We start from the raw sequence: 18,686 nt of genomic DNA, 5'->3' as shown, positions 1-18,686 counted from the left end.
CTTGTCCCACCCCGAGGTGAGGCAAGGAAACGTGCCTAGTGGCCCAAGACTCATCTTCCCACATCTATGCAAGCTGTAAATGCCGTGCTTAGGAAAGCTTTTACTAAAACAAAATATTTTCTTAGAATTTTTTTCCCCTAAAGTATATCATCCATTACCATAAGTCAATAGTGCATGGAGGGACTTCCCTAGTAGTCCAGTGGCTAAGATTCTGAGCTCCCCATGCAGAGGGCTCAGGTTCAATCCCTAGTTGGGGAACCAGACCCCATATGCTGCAACTAAGAGTTCCCTGTGCCGCAACTAAAAAAAGATCCAGCACCACAACTGAAGATCCCATGTGCTGCAACTGAGACCCGGCACAGCCAAAGACATGGATAAATAAATAAATATTGAAAAAAGAATCATCACAAGCTAAATAAATGGCTGTCTGAAGCCACTAAGATTTGGGGTGGTTTGTTACACAGCATTGCTTGTGGTAACAACTAACTGATACAAAGGATGAGACCAGTTTCACCAGCCTTTGCACTTTCTGGGGACCGATCAGGCAGCGAGCATGAGAATCTGTCCCTCTCTGGGTCTGGGTCAATGGGGGTGGGCTGGGAGGACTGGGGTATGAGGACACACTCTTCAGAAGCAAACATTTCTTTCTTTCAAATCAAAGAGAAAATCCACAAACACAGAAGCAAGAAATAACCCAGGTTCACACAATTCTGTTTATATATATTTTCTCTATATATAGACACGACTCTTCAGTAAACAGTAACCAGATATGTTGGCAACACTGAGAAAAAGAGAGCACTCCATAGATAAAACGACTCCCACGCATTTGATTCGGGGACACAAGGACGTACACACAATGTACAGAGACCCAAATAAACACAGAAAGCCAAATAAATAAGCACTGTTTCAAATCACAACCACGACACTCTCTGGAACACCACGAGAGAAGGCAGAGAAGAGATCTTGTGCTGTACTTTCAGATCAGTCTGTCAAAAAATAAATAAGAATTGGAAGGTCTAGGACCTAAGTCTTGCTAAAATAACATCCTCTGTAGTGAAGAGTTGAATGGCAAAATAAAACTCTTATCTAGAGGGAAATTTCATACATGATCACCCGTCTCGGGAAGGCAGAGGGCCAAGGCAAGGAGATGAAACTTGCACAGAGCGTTCTTCGGAAACGAGGTCCATTTCTCATCCATCCCACCCAGGACACCCCACTTGGGCAGAAGTTCAGATGCAGCCGAAAGTGCTGGGTGCAAGGGAAGCGCCTTCACAAGCAGGCCAGGCAGGGACTGCCCCCTCCTGCTTTCCTCAGGACCAGAGGACTGATGCGCTCCCTCTGTCAAGGTCTCAATGTGCTTGGTGAGTCTCCTCTCCTCTCCAAAATCCTACCTGCCATTCTTGGGAAGAGCATCGTTCTTGGACTCTCTCTGTTTTTCCTGACGCTGGTGCATTCTCCAAAACAGAGAAGGGCTGGCGCGACTGCTCTCCTGGGAGGACATGTAGGCAGGGTAAACTAGCTCGCCTAGGGTCTCTTTTGGGGGCTGGTGACCCTTTGTGTGAAGACATGGAGGGGACCATTTCCAGGCTGGGCTGTGACCTGGATGCCAGTTCATCAGCTGATTTTTTTTTTTTTTCCCAAGGAGAACACCCGCCACACCCTACCCTGGCCAACCTCTGTCCTCCTCTCTTCCCTTTGTCCTGAGTAAGCAAGGGCACTTAAGGAAATGCCAGCCTCCTTGAATAAGTGGCTTGCACCAACACACACCTTCCAAGCTTCTGGAACTCCGGACCCAATGTAGGAAGGAGAGGCGAGGTCCTCCCTAGGATGAGAGGAAGGGGATGTGGACTCTGCCCTGCCTGGAGCAGGGGCTCTGAGCAGGACCACGAAGAGGCCTGTCTCAAGCTTACAGACCCTTCTCACAGCCTTTTGTTGAAAGAAGAATAAAGTCTCTCCCGAGGCCAGGGGGAGGAGGAAAAGACGAGAAAACACAACTGAAATCCCTGACCCCAGGAGACGTGTGCAGAGGACCCCATGTGCCTTTTCTAAATGGGAGGGAGTCTCAGGACACAGTTGGCTCAGGTACAAAGAAAGTGGGGAGGGAGAAAGACTTGCAGTCCCTCTTGCAAGTCAGCGGTTCTCAAAGCGGGGGCTACCTGGCAACGTCCGGAGAAGTTCTGGATGTCATAAGGCCCCGGGAGGGGCGGGAGGCGGCGGGGGACGGAGGGAGCTACTGGCATCTAGCAGGGACAGGCCAGAGATGCTGCTCAAGCCCCGACAGTGCACAGGGAGGCGTCCTTCATAGAAGAATTCCATGTCACCATGCTCTGCTCCCAGCCACGTTCTGGAACATCTCCAAAGGCCCCTTCAGAGCTCAGAGGCAGCCCCACAGACCTCAAGTTCCCAACCCAAGTCTCATCCGACAAGACAGGTTGGAGGGATGGGAGGGAAGGGGAGAAGACCATTCTGGAGACCAAGAACGAAGATGGTCCTTCTGCCCACCAACAACCCCCAACTCCCGCAAGGGAGAAATCCCAGGCTTGGGCGATCTTTGGTCAAACAGGAAAACATAAGGCTGAACTGAAGGGGCGACCCCTCCACCCCACCTGCCCAGCGGCCAAAGCTGGGGTGTTTTCTCTTTGCACAGAAGTCCATGCTCGGGAACAGACGTCAGGACCTCGCTCCCCGGGCGGCTGGGAGGAGAAGCAGGCAGGACAGGCGGGCGGGCGGGCGCTGACACGGCCCTCACTTGTTCTCAATCAGCGTCTGCACCTTGTACACGAGGTCCCGGGCCAGCTTCAGGACCTGTCTCGTGTTGTGTCGCTCGGCCATCTCTGCAAGAGCGGAAGGCAGAATCACATGAGCCTTCGCTTTGTCTGTCCTTGGGCCACACTTCCAGCAGAGACTCTGAGAGGTCTCTGGAGTACCCCCATCCCCATCATCAACTGGCATCACCCCCAGAGTGGCTCTGGAAGCACATACTTTGGGGACGGCCTGTGACTCCAGACCTCAGTTTCCTCATCTGTGAAATGGGAACTGTGACAGTGCCTGCTTCACAGGGTTACTGTGAGATCAAACAGGATAAAGTGTGTTTGTTTAAAAAAATGTGTGTCTGTTTAAAAAATGTTAGGTTTTCTCACCATCCTCCTACAGACACAATGACTGGGCCCCTTTTAAGAAAGCAATATTGGGCACAAGGTGGACGCTTAAAAGCAGAGAGGAAAGGAAATGGGAGGAGATGGGAGGGTGGAGGGGAGAAAGCACAAATAGCCATTTTGTCAAGAATAACACACAATGATCAGCTCTTTGAAAAATAATAATCCTAAATTTAGACACTTGTCATAAATCATTTGGTAGAAGAGAAAGACACTAAGACCATGGTTCCCAAATTGGGTGCGATCCTCCACATCTGTTGAACACCACATAAACTGCTAATGTGAGTGAGTTTGCAGTTTGCGTTCCTATCAATGGCTTTATAGCTTTGCAAAAAAAAACTAAGTTTTCAGCAAGCAGTTGCCATGATAAAAGCAAGTATCATGTGAAAATCACTATGGAAAGTGTAGTGAAGGTGGTGAGTTTAAACTGATTCCAAGATCTGAGAAGTTGGGCAAAGTCCAACAGGTGAGCACACCCATTAGAAACTACTTATTTAAATATAAAATATATTATTTTCTTTTGACTTAACATGTGCTATTTTTTCAAATGGCTACTAAGTTGTTAGGCTAGATATACTTATTAGGTGGCTTGGACTTAATTATTCAATAGTTACTAGATGGTCTGGGATGCCACGAAAATTTCACAGAGACACTAGAGGTGCTATGAACTAAGAAAAGCTTGAGAACCTCCACGCTAAGATATGAATTGCTTTGAGTTCTCAATTACAACCTCAAACCAAAACCAACACAGATGTTAAACCAGAAAGGATGGTTCAGTAAGTGATGAACAGGTACTTGAGGTATATTCTGTTTTCTCAAAAAATCATTATATGGAAAATGGTTTTAAAAACATCAGTGAAAAAAGCCTAGATACAACTGGATTCTGTGATTGTTGTTTAGTCGCTAAGTCACGTCCGACTCTTTGCGACCCCATGGACTGTAGCCCACCAGGCTCCTCTGTCCATGGGATTTCTGAGGCAAAAACACTGGAGTGGGTTGCCATTTCCTTCTCGAGGGGATCTTCCCAACCCAGGGATCGTCTCTGGGTATCTCCTGCATTGGCAGGCGGATTCTCTATGGCTTAGCCACCATATACATAATTTTGGAAAAGACTGGATAAAAAAAATGAATATTTTTAAATGAACCTATTAAGTGCAACATGGTTTTCTGGATTGGATCCTAGAGCACAAAAAGGACGTTAGTTAAAAACCAAGTGAAATCAAGTAAGTCCGTAGTTTAGTTGATAGTACTATATCAGTGTTAATTTCTTTGTTGTGACACATGTACGAGGATCAGGTAACATATTAACATTAGGGGCTGCGGCGTTAAAAGGTATAGGGAACTCTTTGTACTATCTTTGAAATTTTTTTCTAATAATGTTAATTATTACTATTTATTATTATTATATATTATTTAAATATAAAATATATTAATAACAATAACTAATAATGTTTCCAGTGTAAGGTCATCACTGGTGGCTTTATTCTTTTTTTGCTTTATCCAAAACCTTCTTTAGTTCAAGAAAATGTTTTAATAGTGATAATAGCAACAGCTTCTATTCAAAGCAACAGCTGTGAGCCAAGTACCATGTGACTGATGGGCCTGACATCCCTGTGGTCTCATTTAATCCTCCTGACATCTCTGTGATGGAGGTGTCAGTACCATTTTATTCCCAAGGAATCTGAAGCCCAGAGACGTGAAGTCACTTGCCCAAGGTCACACAGCTCCTGGGTGGCAAGACTGTGCCTTTTTCATGCCACCTTCCTGTATCTGCTTTCCCTCCACACATCAACCCTCTGAAGCAGACATCTTCCCTCCTGTTCCCAGGTGAGGAAGCAGATGTTTAGAGGGAGGGGAAGTGACGTGTCTATGGCACAGCTCATTCCCAGCAGAGCCAAGTTTGGCCCCTGAGCCTGATTTTAACACTCAGGCCCCGTTGGCCAGATCCCTGAGAGAAACACACGTGGATCACTCAGGATTACGAGACGTCAACTCATCCACTGGGAAATAGCCACAGGAGGTGGTCAGAAGCCTCCTCCGTCCTCTTCATCTTGAATCAATCTCAGGGACTCTCCATCCATCCCTTTCCAGGACCCAGGAAGGGGCCCTCCAGAAGTCTGCCCCCTTCGGATGAGACCCTGATCACGTGGGTACCGTTAAAAAATTTGATGATGTCTGTGAAATCCATGTTGTTCTCCAAGATGATGTCACGGTAGACCTCCACCAGCGCCAGCGCGATGAACAGGACATAGTGGGCGGACGAGACGTGTTTGGCTGCCCAGATGGTCTCCCAGACGGAGAAGACGTCATCATAGATGAGTTCTGCCAAGACACCAACACACACACACGCATGGGGAGAGTCCCCCACGGGGCTCACAGTGCTGCCCGCCCTCGGGGAGGATCCCAGGCCGGCTGTGCTCTGAGCTTCTGTCCTGGGGCGGCAGACAGAGTCAGGCCAGGGCAGGAGACCTGGCCGCTGCCATCTGACAGCAGCCTCAGCTTCCCCTTTCTGTGGAAGAGGCTGGGCACACTAGGTGGGCCGCATGTTTCCAGCTCCGACATCCTGTGAGTGGAGGAACTGGGCAGGGGCAGCTTTGGTTTTCTTTGACCTGCCCCTGCCCTGACCCCGGGCCAGGGTCCTGCTCTCTGCCTGCACCCTCCCGCTCCTCTAGCACCCATGGGGTACCTCCCCTTCCCCGTGCACCCAGGCAGAGTCGGCTGCTGCTTCTGGGTCTAGTAAAGAGAGACAGCAGAGTAAGGATGGAGAGTAAGGCTTCCTGTGTCCAACAAAAGTCAGTCTGAATCCTGGCTCCATCACTTATGAGCAAGATGACCTTGGGATAATTACTTCCCCTCCATGAGCCCTTTCTTTTCTGCATCTGTTAGTGTGGTGATGTTGGTGGAGGAGGTTGCCATCTCTTTCTCCAGGGGAATCTTCTTGACCCAGGAATCAAACCCGAGTCTCCAGCATTGGTAGGCAGATTCTTTACCACTGAGTCACCAGGGAACTTCACATGATGTGATACCAATAGTAATAAAGGACTGAAGAGACTTCTCTGATGGTTCAGTGGTTAGGAATCTGCTTTGTGATGCAGGGGACTCAGGTTCAATCCCTGCTTGGGGAACTAAGATCCCACAATCCCATGCACTGCAATGAAGAGCCTGTGTGTGGCAACAAAAGATCCCATGTGTCACAACTAAGACAACACAGTCATATAAACAGATACATAAATAAATATTTTTTAAAAATAAAGGGCTGCAGGAAATAATACATAGAAATGGCTCAGCACAGTGCCTGGCCCTTAATAAACACCTTTATACAGGTTAGGGGATTCCCAGGTGGCTCAGTGATAAAGAATCAGCCTGCCAATGCGGGAGACTCAGGAGACCCGGGTTGGATCCCTGGGTCAGGAAGATCCCCTAGAGGAGGAAATGGTAACCCACTCCAGTATTCTTGCTGGGAGAATCCCATGGACAGAGGAGCCTGGCAGGCTACAGTCCATGGGGTCGCAAAGAGTTGGACATGACTGAGCAATTGAGCACACACGTATGCATACAGGCTAGATATTATTATTAGCATCATCCCAAATTGGCAAGATAGCAATGCACTGTGTCAGACATCATTCCTCAGTCACGTGGGAAAGAGACTCCATGGGCTTCAGAGTTCTTGGCCTCTGATAAGCCACTTAACAGAATGGTAGGGAACTGGGCTTGGGTAGACAGACGGGGGCTCAGATCCTGGCTCTGTTATTGCTAGGTCTGAATTTAGTTCTTCTCAGCCTTAGTCTCCTCATCTGTAAAATGGGGATTGTGAGAACACCTACTACACAGTGTCTCTGCAGGATACGGTAGGAAAACTGTAGTCAGAACTCAACAAGTAGGTGTTACTCTAGTCCAGTGGCTTTGTCCCAACATGTCCCAGCCTCACTGCTGTGGTATCTTTCCCCCCTGGGACTCTGCTGCAAAGAATCTGGGAACAAGGTCCCAGTTGGAGGTGTGTACCTCGCTTGAAATCCAGCAGGAACCAGCGGTAGCAGAAGTAGAAATGAGTGTAGTCCCCATTCTGATGCATCAACTCGAAGAGCTCTGAGTCCAGGATCTGTCAGAGGAAGGAAAGAAAGGCATCAGCCTCCTCGGCAAAGGCTGGGCCAGAGGGGACGGTCAAACAAATGACGCTACATCCCCATACCAGACACTACACAGCCCTTAACAACCGGGTGGAGCTTAAAAATGGCTAAAGAATTTGAAGTGGAAATCAATCTGATGCAACCTAACCCAGTCTTTCGCTAAAGAAGATATGCAAATAACCAATATGCACAGGAACCATGCTTACCATCATTAGTAATTAGGAAAATGCAAGTCAAAATCATAATGAGCTACTATTTCATATCCACTAGGGTGGCTGTAATAAAAATGACAGACAACAAAGGGCTGGGAGGATGTAGAGAAAATGGAACCCTCGTGTGTTGCTGGTGGGAATTAGAATGGTACAGCTGTAGTTTTACTCGTAGGTATATCCCCAACAAAAATGAAAACCTACGAACATATAGAAACTTACACATGAATGTACACCACAGCATTATTCATAATAGCCAAAAAAGTGTAAACAACCCAAGTATCCATCATAGGATGAATGGGTATACAAAATGTGGTCTATATATGCAATGGAATATTCAGCAATAGAAGGAATGACATCGATACATGCTGCAACATGGACGGACCTTGTAAACATTATGCTACATGAAAAAAGCCAGACACAAAAAGCCACATGTTGTGTGACTCCATTTACGTGAAATGTCCAGAACAGGTAAATCTATACAGAGACAGAAAGTAGACTAGTGGCTGCCAGGAGCAGTGGAGAGGGATTGCTGTTAATGGTGGTGGTGTTTGCTGTCGTTTAGTTGCTAAGCCACGTCCAACTCTTTGGTGACACGATGGACTGCAGCCCGCCAGGCTTCTCAGTCTATGGGACTTCCCAGGCAAGGATACTGGAAAGTGAAAGTCGCTCAGTCATGTCCGACTCTTTGCAACCCCATGGACTATACAGTTCATGGGATTCTCCCGGCAAGAATACTGGAGTGGGTAGCCGTTCCCTTCTCCAGGGGATCATTCCAACCCAGGGATGGAACCCAGGTCTCCCGCATTGCAGGCGGATTCTTTACCAGCTGATTTCCTTCTGCAGGGGATCTTCCCGACCCAGGGATCAAACCTGCATCTCCTGTGTTGGTAGGTGGATTCTCTACCACTGAGCCACCAGGGAAGCTCAGGGGATAGAGATTCTTTCTCAAGGTGATGTGAGTGTTCTGAAATTAGATAGTGATGATGATTTCACACCTGTGACTATTCTAAGAACCAATGAATCAAACATTTCAAAAAGGCAAATTTTACAATATATGAATTTATCTCAATAAAGCTGTGTGTGTGTGTGTGTGTGACAGAAAGAGAGAGAGAGAAATATACTCAAATATTTCTTTGCAGTCCGGAGGAGGAAATGGCAACCCACTCCAGTGTTCTTGCCTGGGAACCCCATGGACAGAGGAGCCTGGTGGGCTGCAGTCCGTGGGGTCGCAAAGAGTCGGACACGACTTAGCGACAAAACCACCACCGCCACCACCTTTCTCTGCAGAAAAGGATCAGTACAATCAAATGTCCTGTTAAGGCAAGTACCATGTCTTGTTCATCCTTGTAGCCACAGTGCCTGGGCCAAGTAAATGCTCAGTAAGAATGAATCCAGTGGAGTCGACTTGAGCTGTTGAGTGAAGGTTAATTTGAATTGAGTTTTTCAGGTTAACTTAACTGGGCTGAGTGAAGTAGGACTGAGTTACTGAGTTAATTTAAACTAGGTGTGGCTATTAAGTTGGTTTGTGGTCCATTGGTTTGAGCTGGAATAAGTTATATTACTGAGAAGCACAAGGTCATACCTGGATTAGCGACCTCATGTTGGCAAAGTGTGTGTCCATGGCGCCCCCGTGGGGGAAGTTCTGGTTCATCCTCTTCATGAGCTCAGTGAAGCAGCTGAAGGCAAGGGCCTCTGGGGAAAGAGTACAGGAGAAAGAGTCAACTCTGCCGCTGCCCAAGGTCCCAGAGTGATGGTCCGAGGGTCCATTAGGTCCACAGCCAAATAAGAAACGTAAGGACATGGAGTATACCCATGCACATCATTTCAAGGGATGCTCTCCAATCTTTCATTATGCACTTCCCCCCGAGAGGTGTGGAAATAGAGCATCCTTTCTTTTAGGAAACAACAGTGACAGCAAACGTTGTGTTTTAAAGATCCCTATTTGCTCTAATAAAAAGTTGACAATATTTGGTCCCAAATGTCTTGAAAGAAATTCTGTGGGGCTCATGAAACTCTCCTGTCTGAGAACCACTGAACTAAAATAACAAGTGTCAATACTGGAAGGGCGTTTGCAGGTGTTATGCAAAGCAAAGGTCAAGCAACTTTGGGAAATGCTACTTAGAGAGAGACTATATATACTAAGGGAAAAAAAGGCTCTGAGTATTTATGGAATTTAAAAGATATATGTTGGGAATTCCCTGGTGGTTCAGTGGTTAGAATACCACACTATCACTGCTGAGGGCATGGGTTCAATCCCTGGTCCAGTGGTTAGGCCTCCACACTTGCCCTGATGAGGGCATGGGTTCAATCCCTGGTTGGGGAGCTGCTAAGATCCTTCAAGTTGCATGGCACAGCCAAAAAAAAAAAAAAAAAATCCATTTCATACTGTTCAACCCAGTGTTTAAAGAATAATTTGAAAACAGTACCTATTTTCTCTTAACGCCAAGTAGCTTTAGAGAAAGTTATAAGAGGGTTACCCAAGTCACCATAGAATCTTGCTCATTTTCTTTATTTTTCAGAACGGTTTAGATTTACAGAAAAATTGAGCAGAGTGTAGAGTTTCCATATACCTCACACCTAGTTCCTCCCATTACTAACATCTCCCATTAATTTGTACATTTGTTACAATTAATGACCTACTTCAGTTCAGTTCAGTTCAGTCACTCAGTCTGTCCAACTCTTTGCGACCCCATGAACCACAGCACGCCAGGCCTCCCTGTCCATCACCAACTCCCAGAGTTCACCCAAACCCATGTCCATTGAGTCGGTGATGCCACCCAACCATCTCATCCCTGTTGTCCCCTTCTCCGCCTGCACTCAATTTTTCCCAGCATCAGGGTCTTTTCCAATGAGTCAGCTCTTTGCATCACGTGGCCAAAGTATTGGAGTTTCAGCTTCAAAATCAGTCCTACCAATGTACACCCAGGACTGATCTCCTTTAGGATGGACTAAAGGACTGTCATCTCTCCTTAGGCTCCTCTTGGCCCTAGCTGTGACTCAGACCTTCCTTGTTGTTGATGACCCTGGTTATGAAGAGTGCATGCCAGGTGTTTTATGGGATGCCTCTCTATTGGAATTTGTCTGATGTTTTTCTCACGATAAGACTGGGGTTATGGGTTATTGTGAGAAAGACCATGTAGGTAAGGTGCCACTTGACTCACATCACATCAAGGGCGTACAGTACTGATGTGACTGAGGACGGAGGATGACCATGGCCACCTGACAGGGGCAGTGTTTTCTGGTTTCTCCACTGCATAGCTTCTCTTTCACCTCCCACCCTCTTCTTTAGTGAACTTTCTGGAAAGAAGTCACTATGCTCAGCTCTAAGAGTTGCGACTTATACTTCTCATTTTTAAACAACTTTATTGAGGCTTGCACACCATAAAATTCACTCTTTTAAATGTACTGAGTTGGTCAAAAAGTTTGCTTGGGTTTTTCTGTACAATGTTCTGTACGATGTTACAGAAAAATCCAGGCAAACTTCTTGGTCAACCCAATATAATTCAGTGGTTTTAGTATATTCAGAGTTGAGAACTGTCATCTCATCTAATTTTAGAACATTATCATCACCCCCAAAAGACACTACATATTGGCAGTCATCACCTATTTCCCTCTCCTCACAGTCCCTGTCAACCATGAGTCTATTTTCTGTCTCTACAGATTTGCCCTTTCTGGAAGCACCCTTACCTTGATGGTGCTAACATGCCCAGCTTCTCAAATGTTCCTGAAGCCAGTTTTCGTACCTGACTGGTTTCCTCATTAATACACTGAATAAAATCTTTGTTCATTTTATTTGTATGTGAGAGTCATGTAACCTTTTGAAAATTACATTTTATCAGTTCTGAAGGTCATCCACTGAGCTGTTTAAGGGGATTAATCCAATGGAGACAAATTAAGTCCATTTGCTGCATCTTTTCTTGGTTTCTGAAGTGAATTTTGGGTGGCAACAGAGTTTTAACGTTTTTAACCCTTTAGTTCTTTTTTTCTATTGATATTATGTATTTGTTTTTATTTCTGGTTTATATACCTTCGACAAATTAATCTGAATTGGTGATAGCAGTGGTTGGAGATTTGCTCTTATGGTTAACTATCTAGTGGGTTCTGTTGAGTGTATAATGAAAGTTTGTTCTCTGTTGGGTGAGAAATAACAAAGAATCCAATTTCATGGTCTTTTTTTTTTCTTGGTTCCCTTTTGGGGAAATCTGTTTGTCTATTTGCAACCTCAGATCAAGTAAGAATCACATGCTCACTGGAAGAAAAAGGAGTCAGTTTTTGTGTTTCTGGCTCACTATATTCAGCAACATTTTAACATTTTTGGTGTACAAATCTTGCACTTCTGTTAAATTTATTCATAAATACTTTACTCTTCTAGAGGCTACTGCAAATGGAATTGCTTTTCTATTCTCATTTTTAGATTGTTTATTACAATAGCACAGAAATATAATTGAATATATCTAAATATAATATAGAACTGTATAAGTTCTATATCCTGCAACCTTGCTGAATTTGTTTATTAGTTCTAATATTTTTTTGACTCATTAGGATTTTCTGTATGCAAGATCATACCATCTGCAAATACAGATGGTTTATTTCCTTTCCAACCTAGATGTCTTTATTCCTTTTTCTTCAGTAATTGTCCAGGATAGGGCCTTTTGTGGCAGAAGTGGACAGCTTTGTCATACTCTTGACCTTAGGTGAGAAGTATTCAGAATTTCATCACTGACTATTAGTTGTGGGTTTTTCAGGGATGTCTTTTATCACATTGATTAAGTTCTCTTTTGTTCTGAATTTGCTGAATATTTTTTCACGAAAGGCTGTTGAATTTTGTCTGATGACATGATCATGTGACCTCCATCCTTTATTCTGTGAATGTAGTGAATTGCACTGATTGAATTTCATATATTGAGTCAGCCTTGTATTCCTGGGATAGATCCCATTTGATAATGACATATAATCCTTTTTATATCTTGATGGATTCAGTTCACTAGTGTTTTGTTGAGGATTTTTACCTTGATTTCATAAAGGATATTGGTCTGTAGTTTTCTTGTGATGTCTTTATCTGGTATTGCTATCCGGGTACCAACAGGTCCTGCACCACAGAGTGAGTTGAGAAGCATTCCCTCCTCTTCTATGTTTTAGAAGGGTTTATAAAGCATTGGTATTCATTCTTTGTTAAGTGTTAGGTAGCATGCACCAGTGAAGCCATCTCGGTCTGAGTTTTCCTTTGTTTTCATTCATGTTTATATAACCAGTGGCTAGCAAAAGCTTGGATGGGGGTCAGGCAGCTGGAAATAAGTGTTGGTCAATGTAGAACAAAAGGACTTTTTATTTCACTAAGACTTTGATGTGTTCACTAGACAGGTCTTCTGAACAGCTGCACCAACCCAGTCTGTGGAGTCGCACAGTAAGGTTAACCTTTCTTCTCTGCCGCGGGAAGGAAACTGCATCCCCAGTCCGGGGGCACGGAGGGTACACTCACCATCATCCAGGATGACCAGCAGCGGGGCCAGGAGGTCACACATGCCCTGGACGTAGCCGATCTCAATGTGCTGCCAGATGTAGCTGTAAGGCACACAGGACGGCCAATGATGGCACCCACAGTCTGCCTCTCCAACCCACTCCTCCTTTCCTCTCACCCTGCTTCAGTCCCCCACCTCTCACCTGGACCAACTCCCCCAACCTCCTGCCTGGATTTCCATCCCCAGTCTCATTCTCCTCAAGCAGCCTATGCACAGTCACCAGGATGACCTTCTTAAAGCTCAGGAGCCTTTACAGGCTCTTCACTGCATGGCAGGGGCGTCTGTTGCTTCCTCCCAACCCCCCTCGCAGTCTCACACATCACTTCCCAGGACTTCTTCCCTGCAGGCTGCACTGGGATATTTACCTCTGTACAAACAAAGCGCACGTTCTTGCCTCTGTGTTTCCGCTTGAGCCGTCCCCTCTGCCTGGAATTCTCCTCTGCCTCTTAATAATCGTAACTACCGTTTACTGAGCATTTACTGTATGCTCTGTCCACTACATATGTATTTATCACTGAATTCTCAAACTAATCATATGGAACATCTATCATTATCCCAGTTCACAAATAAAGAGAGTAAAGCACAGAGAATTAAGTGACACGCACCAAGTCACACACCTCACAATGATCAGTAGAGAAAGGATTTGAATCCAGGGGGCCTCACTCCATCGTGTACTCCCGGTTGCTTGTACCTGCGCCATCCATTCCCCACCCCTGACAACCCCGCCCCCTGCTCCCGACAGCCCCGCCCCCGCCCCCTGCCCCCGACGGCCCCGCCCCCGGCCCCTTCCCCCACGGCCCCGCCCCCGGCCCCCGACAACCCCGCCCCCTGCTCCCGACGGCCCCGCCCCCGGCCCCCGGCCACCTGCACATGATGTTCCGCAGCTTCTCCAGGTTGGCGGGCGTGAAGTACCAGTAGTTGCGGTCACACCTCTGCACGTCCTTCTCGATGCGGTGCAGGTTCACCGTGTACAGGTCCAGGAGCTCAGGCTGCGGGCCCCCAGGAGGGGAGGGAAAGAACAGTCACACCCCAGCTTCTCACAGGGCAGGGAAAGAACAGTCACACCCCAGCTCCTCACAGGGGAGGGCAAGAACAGTCACACCCCAGCTTCTCACAGGGCAGGGAAGAAACAGTCACACCCCAGCTCCTCACAGGGGAGGGCAAGAACAGTCACACCCCAGCTTCTCACAGGGGAGAGAAAGAACTGTTACACCTCACAGGGGAGAGAAAGAACAGTCACACCCCAGATCCTCACAGGGCAGGGAAAAAACAGTCACACCCCAGCTCCTCACAGGGGAGGGCAAGAACAGTCACACCCCAGCTCCTCACAGGGGAGGGAAAGAACAGTCACACCCCAGCTCCTCACAGGGGAGGGAAAGAACAGTCACACCCCAGCTCCTCACAGGGGAGGGAAAGAACAGTCACACCCCAGATCCTCACAGGGCAGGGAAAAAACAGTCACACCCCAGCTCCTCACAGGGGAGGGCAAGAACAGTCACACCCCAGCTCCTCACAGGGCAGGGAAAAAACAGTCACACCCCAGCTCCTCAGAGGGGCACTCTTCCACAGAATCTCTCTCCTCCTCTTCCTAGCCCTCTCCTGTCATCACTGAGAAAACTTCCTCTATCTGGACCAATCAGATGTCTGACTTTAATTTTTGTTGATGCTGTTTCCTGAGAAGACCTCTTTCATTTTGTCTGATGAACATTTTCTATGTTTTTTCTCACAATCCTATGAGGTATCTGGAATTATTATCCTCATTTTATATAAGAAAGTAAGATCAAGATAACTAAGATCATGGCATCCAGTCCCATCACTTCATGGCAAATAGATGGGGAAACAGTGGCTGACTTTATTTTTCTGGGCTCCAAAATCACTGCAGATGGCGATTGCAGCCATGAAATTAAAAGACGCTTACTCCTTGGAAGGAAAGTTATGACCAACTTAGACAGCATATTATAAAGCAGAGACATTACTTTGCCAACAAGGGTCCATCTAGTCAAGGCTGTGGTTTTTCCAGTGGTCATGTATGGATGTGAGAGTTGGACTATAAAGAAAGCTGAGGGCTGAAGAATTGATGCTTTTGAACTGTGGTGTTGGAGAAGACTCTTGAGAGTCCGTTGGACTGCAAGGAGATCCAACCAGTCCATCCTAAAGGAGATCAGTCCTGGGTGTTCTTTGAAAGGACTGATGTTGAATCTGAAACTCCAATACTTTGGCCACCTGATGTGGAGAGTTTACTCCTTTGAAAAGACCCTGATGCTGGGAAAGATTGAGTGCAGGAGGAGAAGGGGACGACAGAGGATGAGATGGTTGAATGGCATCACCAACTCGATGGACATGGGTTTGTGTGGACTCCAGGAGCTGGTGATGGACAGGGAGGCCTGGCATGCTGCGGTTCATGGGGTCACAAAGAGTTGGACATGACTGAGCAACTGAACTGAACTGAATGAAGATCAAGATATATATATATATATATTTGTGTGTATATATATATATATATATATATATATATACATATATATATATGCTACAATATACATGTAACAAACAAATTAAAAAAACACTTCTAGGAAAAACAAAATTTTTTACAGGAAAACATGCAATTTAATATGCATTACAATGCTATAATAATATAAACAGAGAACAATCATTTAACTAAAATTCTTGTGACTATAGTGGATGGATGGGGAATGGGTGGTTTCACTTGTGTGGTGAGGGTGTAGGGGTAGGGAAGGAAGAAGACTGAATCCTCTTCCTCCATAATGGGAAGTCAACAGGCAATATCTAAAACTGAAGAAAAATAAAAACATATCAAGCAGTAGCAATACAAGTATATTATTTTCAGACATGAGGGTAAACACCAGATAATTTGGGCAGAATAAGTCACTACTACTGCCTCGGGGGAGAGGCAGAGTTGGGCCAGACAACTTTAGGTTTTTGGATCTAGCCTAGTCTGACCGTTTGACTCTTTGTGATAGAAATAACAAATTCTTTAAAAGAAAATGGATGTGGGGACTTCCCTGGTGATCCAGTGGTTATAACTCCTAGCTTCCACTGCAGAGGGCATGAGTTTGGTCCCTGGTCAGGGAACTAAGATTCCCTAAGCCATGCTGCAAGGCCAAAAAAATTAAATTAAAAAAAGAAAGTGAAGTTGCTCAGTTGTGTCCAACTCTTTGCGACCCCATGGACTGTAGCCCACCAGGCTCCTCTGTCCGTGGGATTCTCCAGGCAAGAATACTGAAGTGGGTAGCCATTCCCTCCTCCAGGGGATCTTCCCAACCCAGGGATCGAATCCGGGTCTCCTGCATTGCAGGCAGACTCTTTACTGTCTGAGCCACCAGGGGAGCCCCCAGAATAGAACAGGTACATGATCCTTGGCTCAGAAAAACTTTTCAGTTGACATTCTTCCCTCTGGGTTTTACGGCAAGAAAGTAAAATATTTAAGAGATACTGGACCTGAGCATAAACCAAGATGTGACTAAGCTGGGATTTGAACCCAGCACTGTTTGTCTGCAAAAGCCTGTGTTCTTTGAGTATTAAATTACCTTCTCTTCCAAATAGATTTCTACAGTGAACCCTCCATGATGGGGTAAAGGCAATGAAACAGAGGTCATTCTGGATAATAGAGGTTTGCCACCCTCCCACGGCTGCAGAAAACAGAGAGGAGGAAAATCCTGGTGACTTACGGAGTAGGTGACGCCACTGGAAGACACAGGGGATGCCTCGCTGTTGGCCGAGGTGGTCACGGCCAGAGAAGCGAGCGCAGGGAAGAGACTCTCCATCTCAGGCTCCTCTGAGAGGTTGTCCTCACTGTCCACCTGGCTCTGCTTTTCCACCTCGCTGCCCCTCCAGCCTTCCATCGCGGGGCCCTCCTTTTCGGGCAGAGCCACGTCCAGGCTGCCAGTGATGGACATGAACTCGTCCATGCTCTCGTTGGCCAGGAGGTCACTCTCCAGGCTGTCCTGCACGGCCAGCTCCTCACGAGTGGCCTCGTCCCGGGAGGTGGTGGCCTCACTGCTCTGCCCGTCATCCATGCTGCTGTCCCTGGGTCGAAGCACCAGGGGGGCGGTGCGCTGGGGGTCCAGGACGCTGTCTTCCGTGCTCAGGCTGGGTTCTGAGTGCTCCGAGAGGCCCGAGGAGAAGTTGTGGGAGGAGGGATGGCCTGAGTCTGGGGAGCAGGTGCCATTCACCAGGTTCCCGTTGGGGATCTTGGTCGGTTTCTCCTCCAGCCTACCTTCTGCCTCCACCTGCTCCACCTCGTCCACAGACTCAAAGACCTGCAGACAAGGTGCACAAAGACAGATGGGCTAGGATGTCTGTCATGGTGCTGCTTCCAGCACCGAGCTGAATAGCCATCCACAGGGGGTTGGTTCAAATATGGAACATGCACGCAGGGGAACGCTACACAGTCAGTAAAAAGATGGAGGCAGAACAAGGTGGGACATATTCTCCCATTTGTAGAAAATTTAAAAGTGCTCCGTATGCAGGAACAGGCATAGAAAAATCCAGAAAGAAACAAGGGAGCATTGCAGTTGGCTCTGAGGAGGAAAATCTTTCATCATGCAAAATTATGTGCACAAAAAACTTTTTAAAGTTAACTAATTAGTTAACTGCATAAGGAACAGGCTTAAAATATATCCATGTAGTTAACCATTATGAATCAATTTTCAAGAACACTTAGATGAATATGAAATATTATGGAAAAGTCTCCAGGGTATATATCCAAGATTTAATTGTGGTTATTTGTGTCTTTAGGCCATATCCCATCAATGCAGACTGCATAAGATCATGTCCCAAGGTCATTTGAAATATTTCTTTGGTGTGGTTATATCACCCACTTGATTTACTGTTAATTTCATGTGCTTCTGGTTTTAAAAAGATTTCTTTTCGATTAAATTGCTTTCAGTCGTGTTAAAAAAACAAAACAAAACATTTTCCTAACTCCAAAGTCAAAACTAGAAAACAAAGTATATTCAGGGAAGATGGCAATGTTATTTCTAGGGAGGGCATGTAGGGGTTAGGGATGGGCAAAACCAAATTTAGTTTTCTCTGCAATATTATTTTAATAGGCAGAAGAGATTCACGTATCACTTGTGTAGGCAGAACGTCAATTTTTAATGGAGGTATAAAAAGCTAAAACAGAGAAATCTTAAGTGATCTGGAGATGAGGGACTTCTGATCCCGTTATTCCCGGCTGGAGGGAGGCGGATGGGCGGAGAGGGAGCGGGGCCTCTGGAAGGTCACCTGTGTGCTGCTGCTGGAGTCGCTCTGCAGGCGGATGTTCTGGCGGCCGGAACTGCAACTCTGGGAGGACTGAGAGGAAAAGGGGGCAGGAGGGAGCTCAGGTGAGGCTGCATCTAGGCTCAGGGTCCCTGCGCTGAGCTCAGGACGGAGTGCTAGGCTGGGAGTCAGTAAGTGTGGTCTTATCTCTGTTCCTGACATGAGCAAGTCCCCTCCCAGGGCCTCAGCTTCCTATCTGTCAAATAAAAGTGGGTAGGGGGCTCATCCCTCATCCCCAGAGCCCCTTCGGAGGCTATACAAACCACAGGACCTCCACCTCCCACCTGCAACCAGAGACCGCCGCTTTTAAATGCTCTGCACTTGAGACTTTGAACTCAAAGGACTGGCTGTATTAATGCCCATTTCCTGCTCCTTCCCTGTATACATGCT

The 18,686-nt window shown here is 46.5% G+C and overlaps 1 protein-coding gene across 3 annotated transcripts in view; it reads right to left on the bottom strand.

The window, feature by feature from the left end:
* Positions 1-699: 699 nt before the first annotated feature.
* Positions 700-18,686, bottom strand: part of SGSM1 (small G protein signaling modulator 1) — a 71,993-nt gene continuing 54,006 nt past the window's right edge. For all 3 annotated transcript variants that reach the window (XM_070475463.1, XM_070475465.1, XM_070475464.1), the window contains 8 exons: positions 18,261-18,329; positions 16,703-17,293; positions 13,878-14,002; positions 12,974-13,056; positions 9,077-9,186; positions 7,158-7,254; positions 5,310-5,477; positions 700-2,834 (listed from right to left, as the gene is read on the bottom strand). In XM_070475463.1, the coding sequence (XP_070331564.1) occupies positions 2,746-2,834; positions 5,310-5,477; positions 7,158-7,254; positions 9,077-9,186; positions 12,974-13,056; positions 13,878-14,002; positions 16,703-17,293; positions 18,261-18,329 (1,332 nt within the window). In that variant the 3' untranslated portion in view covers positions 700-2,745. The remainder of the gene's footprint in view (positions 2,835-5,309; positions 5,478-7,157; positions 7,255-9,076; positions 9,187-12,973; positions 13,057-13,877; positions 14,003-16,702; positions 17,294-18,260; positions 18,330-18,686) is intronic.

This window comes from Odocoileus virginianus, chromosome 12 (genome assembly GCF_023699985.2).
Source record: "Odocoileus virginianus isolate 20LAN1187 ecotype Illinois chromosome 12, Ovbor_1.2, whole genome shotgun sequence".
In the NCBI taxonomy this organism is placed as follows: Eukaryota; Metazoa; Chordata; class Mammalia; order Artiodactyla; family Cervidae; genus Odocoileus; species Odocoileus virginianus.
Note: the sequence above shows the minus strand (reverse complement) of the source record. Positions and strands in the feature narration are given on the sequence as shown.